Raw genomic sequence first — 10,540 nt, 5'->3', positions numbered from 1 at the left:
AAGTTAATTTATGCATGGACAGATGTAACATTCTTGTACATGAACTAGTTTGATGACTGATTCTTCTCTCTTGAATTTTTTTGTCTGTTTTAATTTCTATGGTTCACTAAAGAGTCAACATTTTATTAAGTTTCCCTTGAAAATAAATTAATTGATTTTTCTTGAGCTTTTGATTTTTAAACATTACTACAGTATTTTGATTTATTATTTTTAGTTTATGAAAATAGACATACTCATGTCACTGTCTACATCTATAACTTATTAATTAAGATTGTGGTCCACTGTGATACAAGGCAATGGCTATAATTTAGCTATATATAACCATTAATTATTAGGTGAATTTATAATCTAGGTTATAAAGAGTAAAAACTTATTCATAATCGTATAATTCAGGTGGTTCATTCGAATCTCCTTCGATGAAAATTTATATTATTTACACATGATTAAAATTAATGTCTATAAATATTATAGATGTTGAATTCCCTTCGACTTCTTATTTTATCTGTTCATATTTTGAACATTTTAATAAAAATTCTGACTCTGCTACTGATCATATCAACTTACGTGTCATACATCTATTGATTCGATATAAACATATACTGTTAAAAATTTAATAAATAAACCACAAAAGGTGATCAATTTTATTTTTTAAAAAATAATTCATATCATATTAAGTTGACCTATATATTCATTCTACGAAATAATTAAATCTATAATTTATATCGTTATGGAAACTTCATTCCTTTTAGATACTAAGAAGTAAGAAAACCTATGAAATTTTTGATGAGGACCTCATATTATTTCTATTACAAATAAAATAAAGTCTTACCATCTCCCAACAACAAGTACTAAAAAACGCTACTTATAATGTTTTCAATTATTTGTATGGTAGTTATTAAATTCACTACAATATAATATAAAGTTGGTTTGTAGTACTGACATTTAATATATGGTTCCAAATTACTGCGGCTTAGAAGACTTTTGATTTCAACATGTAGTGTGAACATTTGATGAAAATAGCATATTTTTTAGTTGTGACCTATGCATTTATTTAATCCATCCATTTTTATTTATTCAATTTTTAAAAAATTAAAAAATAATTTATTACTTAATTTTCAATTTACGCTTAGTATCAATGGTAGTTATTTTTCATGACGTAAAATTATTATTCTATTTATTATTTTTTAAGGGTGTGTTAAATCAATATTGAACGAATAAAAACGGATGGAAAGAGTATTTAATAGCTGCAGATCTACCAAATTCATTAATTTTACATAGGGGTTATCTTCAAGTAGGTAATTAATTAATTAAAAGCTGGTCTTAATTTTAATGCCTTTATATATCTTCTTCTCATTTACATATGAAATAATTACTACTTATTCCTTCTGTTGTCAGTTTATATATAGTGAGGAATCTATGATGTAAAAATAGAAAATAATTCTGAAAAGAAGTAAATCAATAATAAAATTTTAAGAAATAATATTTTTTCTATGAAAAATCTTCTTATATGATAGGAGTATAAAGTTTACCCGTTATAAAAGATTACTGCTAATCGGATTCAGAATTTTGATTTTATGGGACACTTTTATAACTATCCCAAATTATAAGATATTAATTGGATTCACGTGAATCTATAATCTAGATCCTTCTCCAAGTACCAACTAGCTAAAGATAAATATAGTAATAATTATGTACTAGCATACACAAAAATAAAATTTTTTAGCTATAAACCATTGTTAATTTGTTGCTAAAAAATGTAGTTAACATGACTTTTAAATAATTCATTCGTTAAATAGAAATTAGTGATGATTTTTTTTTACTGTTTAGTGATAGAAATTATCCAGTCACTAATTTTAACTTTTTATGTAATGGTACCGAAGGTAGAATTTGAAGCAAATGACATATATACTTGTCTTCCCCGTATATATGATTAAGAGATCAAAGATTGAAATCGTGAAAATATCTTCTCGCATAAAAATATAGTAAGGTTACATATGATAATAGATTTAATACAATACTCCTTTTTTTTGTAATCCTGCTTATATAACACGAATTTAGTACACCGCGATTTTTTTTCTTCTTCATGTTGTTCCCTTAATAATTAAATAAGCATCTATGATATGAATTATGATCTCAAACAAGTTGTGCATGGCTCTAATTTAATTTTATTGTACAACGTCGTGACAAAATATGGATAAGCATGTACGGCTAACGTATATTATTGATGGGGTATGCAAATTAAAATTATCTTATCTTAAAATCATTTTATCATATAATATCTACGTGAATTGATAATAACTGACATAATCATGACGTCATTCTATCGTCATCAATTTTGTACATTGAAATATGAAATTATGCTAGTAGGAAATTTAATGTTTTTAAAAAAACAATTTCGAATTAATTACTACTCTCTCATTTTATTTTACTTGACCCATATACTAAAAATAAATACTTATTTGTTTATTTTAGCAAATCAAGATAGTTTTATTTTTAAAAAATTCATACTATAATATTAAGTAACTACATAAAATAATACTCTCTCTGTTAATAGTAGGAAAATTAATATTTTTTAAAAACAATTCAGAATTCATAATTACTCTCTATTTTATTTTACTTGACCCATATACCAAAAATAAATGTAATTTCTCATTTTTAATAACGAGAAATTTAAAGAAACTTGGGATTGAAAAAGGGGCTTTCAAAGTGGCTATTTGGGAAAAATCTTTTGTGAAGACCCTTTTGACTTGCTTGTAATGAACAACATAATTATAAACCTAATCTTGACCCCACTAATTGGAATGAATAAATTAATGTACTAATTTATTTATTTATTCCAAAAAAATCTTAACAATAATTGTCTTTGATCTTGTCGTTCAATTTAATGGGCAAAATCTAAATTTTTCATCCTAGCCAAGCATTTTGATGTCTCCTATAACACTTCCAATATCTTTGTTCTTTTTAATAATGATGGTGTTGAAGCTAGCTCATGAACACTTCAAATATGGTGAAAACTTAGTCGTAATAAGTATTTATATTGAACTAATGGATACATGATGTGTTTGAATATACTCAAGTATCAGTTAACTTTGGTGAATTAATGTATATTTTTCGTTTTATTGAATCACTTACTTATGGTAAGATGAATTGATTTAGTATAATCATTAGATGTGCATAAGTATTTACCTTCAAATATTCCATGAGTACTTGTTTCCTACTCACAAAAATGGGAACAATCAAATATCTCTACCCACATTTCATTAATTGTCATTCCACCCTATTCTATTATGTTTAGACCTGTGGTAGGTGACGATCTATGTTCTATGCTGGCCTGGTTCGAAGCGCATTGTCTAGGTCATCTATAAATCATTAACATCTTCAATTCCAACAGAAATTCGAACTACATCCTCAGTAAGACCTCTACTGAAACAGGTATAGCCACATGGGACATGAAACATAGCAGACTTATGAGTGACTTGACACTTCGTGCAAAATTCGGGACCAGAAATGAGATTGATGACATTTGATATCTTTAATATTGGAAAAAGAGGATTAGAGTATACTCACCAAAACGGACTGAAATGTTAAAGTATTTGGTGACCTCAACTACATGACTCTGCCAGAGAACTCAATACAGATCCTGCAAACACCAGCATGGAATGTCGAATGCCTACGGAAATCATAGGATTAAAGGTAAACCAAGAATACTGAAATTAGGACTAACATACCTGAGAATAGTGACAAGATCTGCCAGGATGGCTGGGAAAACCAGCGTAGTTAACGTTCTTCCCTCGAGGATGGGATGATAAAAATTCAGCAATCTTTTGTGCATTTTCCTGCCATATTGTGGAAACACACAATGTCCATATATTATGCAACTTTGACAGCATTTTTTCTGAATGATATGATTTGTCAGGCAAGCACTCACCAGTACAAAAGTAATATTGTGGGATTTACACTGGGTATGTTATTGTAGGCAAGCACATCACCTGTAAAAAGTATAAATATGAGGAAGCAAGAACTCTGAATTCAAGCTTTCGATCAAGCAAAAAGAAAAAGGCAGCAAGAGAATTATTGAACAGGGAGCAGATATATTATAAAAAGATATCGGATACACGGACCTTAAGAAATTAATACAGGAGGAATGGAGCTCAATAACTAGTAATGTATAAAAGGAAGTCATATATTTATAAAGGTACTTGTTTGTCTTTGCCCACAGTTGAAGATTTCTGTGTTGAATTTCTTACTGGAAGTTCCACTATGCACATTCAAAACTCATCTTGTGATTCATCGCCACAAGACAAGTACGATTTTCCTACTCGCCTTACTGGAAGTTCCAAGACAAGCAGGATTTCCAACTCGTCTTGTGATCCATTGCCACACAAAGACAACCAATTGTGTACCTGGAAGGAGGTTTCCAGGTCTAGCACGATTACCAAACCTTTGGAAGAAATGAATACAATTATCACACCTTCTGGAATAAGATTGTGGGCCACCACCAGCCAACTCCTTCAGAGTAACCAAAACCACTCCATTGGGTAATGGCTTTGTCAATTGCTCTGAGAGGGGAGTAATGACTCCATGCTTATGTCAACCAACCTCTTGAGAGCTAGACGACGTTCATGGTGCAACAAAAAAAAAATTGACAATCAAGTCACCCTCACAGATACGGTAAACAAAATGGATCTAGCAAGTAATAACAACACAGAAGACTAAAATGCAAAGCCATCAGGTAAACAAAATTTAATACCTGCTGCTTTTCTACACGCGACACCATCATTTTAATCCCTCTTAAACAAACCCAGCAATTAAATGGGGCTAAGCCTGCACCTTCTGCATTTTGAAGGAAGTACACATTCTTTGCCAAGCTGATTTTAATAAGTTATATATATAATTTGAACATCCGGTCAAGTAAGTGAGCTAATCGTAAATTTCACATACGGTAAAAGGGGCAGGCACTGTCTTCAGAAAAAGTAAGTTATGCCTGCATAAGGGGAACTAATCATATACAGCTTCAGCCTAGTAAAAAGGCTGCAATTTAGACTTTACACAACCCCCAGGCTACAAATGTCAAATGTGTAATGGCCCAACTTCAGACTGGCAATACATTAACTCGATACCACAATATCTGAACAAGATATGTCGACAAAATGCGAATTTACTTGCTTCTATGTGTTGGGGGTTAAAATTCCTGAGAATCTTCAGGTGATTGAATCTTTTAAGAGAAACGGCCTAACAAGAAGATTACATAATTTGTCACTTTTAAAAAGATATAGAATATGTTTTAGAATAATATTGCATGTACTCTATCTGTTTCTAAGTAAAACATGAACTTTGCACTCCAAACTACTATTGTTTAGATATTTCTATAGTTCCATTGAGGTAAATTAATAATTTCCTGAGAGACCATTTATGCAACAGATATTTAGTAATTGAGACTTCAGGTAATTGAATCTACTAAAGGAGCTTATTAATAAGAGGTTGTTTTTCTTTTCTTTTCGTTCAATCAGGGTAATCCGATAGTTTTGGCCATGAAAGCAAGTAAAGGGCACCAAGGATGATGAGAAATCATATTAAGCGTAGATCAATCCATGAAACCAAATAAAGAATAAAAGCCTTTCAATTGTGACAAGTACGCCCCCCATCAGAATGTTACCAGAACAAGAAGTATCTGCAGATACCCGTTCCAAGGTCCGAACAATGGAACGGTACAGGGGACATAATACTGTTATCTAACAGTACAAGAGACCCATGTGAGTGAGCCATCTCAGCAATTTTCTGAAAAAGGTCAGAGAGGAGAAAAAACATATAAGAAAAGGAAGTAATTATCTATTGAAATTTAATAATAACATACCCAGTGAAATACCATGAGTAGGATCTGGAGAGAGTAGAGTGTACCCAGACCTTACCCCTACCTCGTGGAGGTAGAAATGAAACGAAAGTGAATGGAGATGCGGGGGATCGAACCCCGTGCCTCTCGCATGCAAAGCGAGCGCTCTACCATTTGAGCTACATCCCCTGTTATCTATTGAAATTTAACAAACTTCACCATATCAGCAGCCACGAAAACACAAACAATATTTCAAATCCAAGAGAAATAACACTTGCTGCCAAATGAGCAATAACAAGTAGCCTCCCACATATACATATTCTTGTCCTCCAATTGGTACTCCATAATAATTATTGCCAGATCCACCAAAGAACAACACGTATGCTGTAGAAGGGAACAAAATGGCAAAATTTCAATTAGAATAATAAAGCAGTGTCATTTCCTGAGTAAATAGCAATATGTTACAACCCTCGCTCCACTAAATTAATCGAAGGCACTGAGGCAATGCTAAATATTCCGTCTCAACCACATAAGATACAACACATAGTTTGGTACTTGTATTATAAGAATCATTAAAGAAATTGAACATAATCTAAAGCAGACCACTAGATGCACAAAGTACAACAACAAGCCCAGTATAGTCCCACCATGTGGGGTCTGGGGAGGGTAAAGTGTACGCAGACCTAACCCCCACCTTGAAAGGTAGGGCGGCTGTTTTCGAAAGACCCTCGGCTTAAGAGAGAAGAACAAGGGAGGAGAAACAAGGAAAACAAGACATAGGTCAGTAGAGCCAAGCATATCGAAAACAATATAAAAATATGATAAATGAGAGCGAGAAAGTCAGGGTAGGAAAGACCGGAAAGAAAGGAGCATTAACTACTATAGATAAATAGGATACCCAAAGTAAACCGGACCAACAAATATAAGCAGTAATCAAATGCAGGAATCAAATGTTAATAAACAAATGAGACAACTACGACTACTATGGAGAAAAGATAAGCCACCTAGCCCACTATCTTAGTCTGAGTCCTCCATAGCCTCCTATCTAAGGTCATGTCCTCGGTGAGCTGCAACTGTGACATATCATGTCTAATCACCTCTTCGCAATACTTCTTCGGCCTCCCTATGCACAAAGTATTTATTAAAAATAGAAAATCAATGAAAAACGAAAACAGAAAAGAAAAAAAAAAGAAAAAGGAGAAAAAGACAAACAAACCTAGGCCTTGGGTTTCTAGGCCAACGACAATCGAAACTGACGAGAGGCAAGGTTGAGAGCTAAGACAGAAAGAGAGCCATCAACAATAGAGAAAAATCAAGACTAAGGGAGAAGAGATAGAGAAAGAGTGAGGGAGAGATGATTCAGATTACCTGGTGACAACAGCCGGTGACTGAGAGGCCACCGCCAATAATTGGATATCATCAGCATGAGAACTCCTCTTTTTGATGCCATACCGGAAGAGTCTTTCTCTTCTCCAAAATTCATAGAATCTCTGTGAGAAGGCTTTTTTTACCACTTGTTGATCGAAGGCGTCATGTTGTTTCCACCATTTAAGCATCCATGGGCTTTCTTCATCAATGCCGACAATTCATCCACCACATCAAACAAGCTCACCTTCCTCTTCCGCATCGTTCCCATCCAGAATATCTAAAATCCACCACAAATCCGAAATCCCCAATGAAACCATTGCAGGTACACTGAAAAATCCGAAAAACAGGCGATAGGATTTTAGGTTAACAAGGAGGGAAATGAGGAGAGGGAGGGGAACATAACAAAAAGGTGTAGAGAAGGTAAAATCAGCTTTCTATAATTTGTATTTAGTACCTACGTTTTGTGGCTATTCTCTTCAATGGCCAGTGAAAAGGTCTTTATTCCCAGATAACGTCTAAATGCTGCTAATAGTTGAGCACAAGGAATAAATTACCAACATTTAATTAATTGCCATTGAAGGCATTTCTTCTGGTAGTGATAACAGATGGTATCGTGGTATACTGTTTTGGAAATGGATAACCACTTTTTATCTCCAGCTTTGCAGTAGACCAAATTATAATTACTACCATAGATGGCAACAACCATAGAGTTAACTTTGCTTGAAGATAGGACAACTTTGAATGAAAGACGGGCATTGACCAGACCTGCCGAAAGGAACAAAGTCTGGCCATCATGGGCTTCAAGTGCATATTCAGTTTCAAGCTTCTTTGCACAATACTTTCTCACATCAGGGAATTTATAACTTCGCTGGAAGGGTGATTTCAACCCTTGTGATTGGGTAAAACAGATTGTAGAAGTCTTTTTCAATAGAAAGTAGAAACTAACCATCTGTGGGACGAACCGCGAAACTCCTTACCAAGGACCTCTGGGACCTCAAGGTAGTGAACTACTCTTCTTTCATGTATGCTAATAAGAAGTTTTTCATGTTTTTCGTTTGTACTATCATCACGAAGCAGCAGCAAACATGGCTGAACTCCCTTAATGCTAGAAATAGTTGGTTATACTGATCTCCATGAAGTACAAACACATGAGAACTGGACTGGATCAGTATATGTAGCAAGACAATGAGCGTTAACCTCAACAAATCCTGCGGAAGCTCCGACCAACCAACCATTTATAATCTGATAAATCAATAGGGAATGTGATATGTAACATAGAGCAAAAAATAACCATACAACTATCACAGTATCACACTAATTTAGTATAACAACCAAAAGAGATGGATCACTAAGCACACATGCTGTTTGTTACAATTCAGAAACTAATATTTCTATCTTAATGTTGTTTCAAAACATCAAGATATGGCTTCAAAGAAGAAGTTAATTCTAAGAAAATATTGCTACCCACCAATTATTCACCAAGCTTACAAGGTTGATTCTAGCTCATTGAAGTTCAACACTAAATCATAGGAGCAAATATAAACAATGGAGGACATAGGAATTCATACAAGAGGATTCTAAATAAAGATGATAACTTTTACTAATGTCATGACTATATAAGGAAATAATGCACTTCTCTAAATATAAATTATAACTTTGTGAAATGTATAGTAATTTTTTAGCGGTTATAACAAAGATTTTGTTGAAAACTTGAAATTAATTGCAGCTTGAAATATCGAAATAAAAAAGCAATGATATGGAAAGAAGATTTAATGAATTACTATGTCGCTACACAGTAAAATTATAAATTTGTATATCAAATAGACTTTAAAATGGTATTTACTTATATATAATATATAATTTTTCTAATTATCATAAATAAAAGGTTCCATTTTCTTATATTTTAGTTTGAGTTATTCAAATGAGTGATTAAATTAGGTTAAGTTACTATCTCTAATTAATCAGTACATATATGTACCTTGTTGGTTCTGATTTTCCCAGCTTCCCATACATTTGTTCTCCTTTTTGCTGTTTGTGATAGTTTTATATTCCGTTTTAAACTTAATTATTCTAAATCAATTATTTTTATATCAATCAAAAGAAATATTTGAATAAATTTATAGCTCTGCATCTAAAAAAGTTCAAAGGGTAAATTTAGAAAAAAAAATCCTAAATATTATTTAAATTTTTTATAATATTTTATTAAGCTTTGGCTTTAGGACATTAATTATATTGAGTCACCCTTGCTGTAATACGAGGATTAGTTAGGTAGTCACCCATATAATAGTTATTACATTTTCTACCGTGCATAAATAATACATAAAGTTCCTCATAAGTTATGCATGTATTAGTTATGCAAGATTGCAAACAAGTAACCAAACACCGTACTTGCCGTGCTAATATTTATACATAGCAAATAAAATGCTCCCAAACATAGTAGTTTTAATAAATGAATAATTTCACTTCCTAACCAACATCCATATGACCCCTTAGTTTGTGATTTTCTGATGGCACAACATCAACTCAGTAAATGACCATTTTCGTGAGTTATGATTGACAATAAAAATATGTTAGCTATACAGAGCCTTTTTATCCTTATTCATCAATCACATATTTACATACAAAAGCGACGCAGCAAGAAGTTGAAACAATTGCAAATATTAATGTATTGGTTGTAGTAGTATCTTGATATATTTCCACCAGGAAAAATTCATTAGTTTCTTCTACCTTTTCCTTCCCCCTTTATATTCATTGCATGAAGAATGCTAGTAAATATGACTTGTTTGCTAAGCACATGCTTATCATTATTCATTTGTAAAACAACAAAAACTATCTCAATCTCAAACTAATTTGCATATCGCTCCCCATTTATGCCCCCTTCATTATCTCTACCTTCAAACAATGCCCGTAGCGATACAAGTTACTACAAGAAGACCCCTTTCACAAAGCTAGAACAGGGACCTTGTAATTGTAAAGAGGAAATAAGAGAAACGGAAAATTTTGATCCGACAGATACTTTTGATAACCCAAAGGAGTTCTTTGAGCTTTAAAAGTAACATGGTTGCATTGTCTCACAATAAAATACGATAAGCTAAAGTTAGATAGTAGTTGAGCAACAGTAACAATTCCACCTTGTACATAGAGCAGTTAAAATACGACAAGCTTTAGTAATGAGCGGCAAAACTAACTTACACTAGATGTGTAGCTGCAAATTATGCTACATTCTTGAACATCCAAAATAACTTAAGTCATATGCCTGCACTTCTGGGCAAGATTCGCAAAAATCTTATGAACATCAGCAGATTTAACTGGATTTGATGGATCAGTGGATGCCTGTCGAGG

General features: G+C 32.8%; 1 protein-coding gene and 1 non-coding gene across 3 annotated transcripts; both read right to left on the bottom strand.

The window, feature by feature from the left end:
* Positions 1–5,946: 5,946 nt before the first annotated feature.
* TRNAA-UGC (transfer RNA alanine (anticodon UGC)) lies at positions 5,947–6,019 on the bottom strand. Its single transcript has one exon. It is a non-coding gene; the product is annotated as a tRNA-Ala (tRNA).
* Positions 6,020–6,452: 433 nt separating this feature from the next.
* LOC129888608 (uncharacterized) lies at positions 6,453–8,297 on the bottom strand. 2 transcript variants are annotated; one of them, XR_008766690.1, is made up of 4 exons: positions 7,657–8,297; positions 7,199–7,525; positions 7,047–7,105; positions 6,453–6,953 (listed from the first exon to the last, which is right to left on the bottom strand). XR_008766690.1 is itself a non-coding variant. In XM_055963559.1 (4 exons), the coding sequence occupies exons 2-4, from the start codon at positions 7,384–7,386 to the stop codon at positions 6,835–6,837; spliced, it is 366 nt and encodes a 121-aa protein (XP_055819534.1). In that variant the 5' UTR covers positions 7,387–7,525; positions 7,653–8,297; the 3' UTR covers positions 6,453–6,834. The 2 variants fall into 2 exon arrangements, 1 of the variants encoding a protein (XP_055819534.1); XM_055963559.1 differs by having other exon boundaries at positions 7,653–8,297.
* Positions 8,298–10,540: the final 2,243 nt, after the last annotated feature.

Source organism: Solanum dulcamara, chromosome 5 (assembly GCF_947179165.1).
Source record: "Solanum dulcamara chromosome 5, daSolDulc1.2, whole genome shotgun sequence".
Lineage (NCBI taxonomy): Eukaryota > Viridiplantae > Streptophyta > Magnoliopsida > Solanales > Solanaceae > Solanum > Solanum dulcamara.
This window is presented reverse-complemented; position numbering and strand designations above follow the sequence as displayed.

Coding starts and splice junctions, on each gene's coding strand:
- LOC129888608 (XM_055963559.1), bottom strand. CDS start 7,386: ATGCTTAAATGGTGGAAACAACATGACGCCTTCGATCAACAAGTGGTA. Junction 7,106..7,198: donor TCACCGGCTGTTGTCACCAG/GTAATCTGAATC, acceptor TTTCTGTCTTAG/CTCTCAACCTTGCCTCTCGT. Junction 6,954..7,046: donor CCTAGAAACCCAAGGCCTAG/GTTTGTTTGTCT, acceptor CTTTGTGCATAG/GGAGGCCGAAGAAGTATTGC.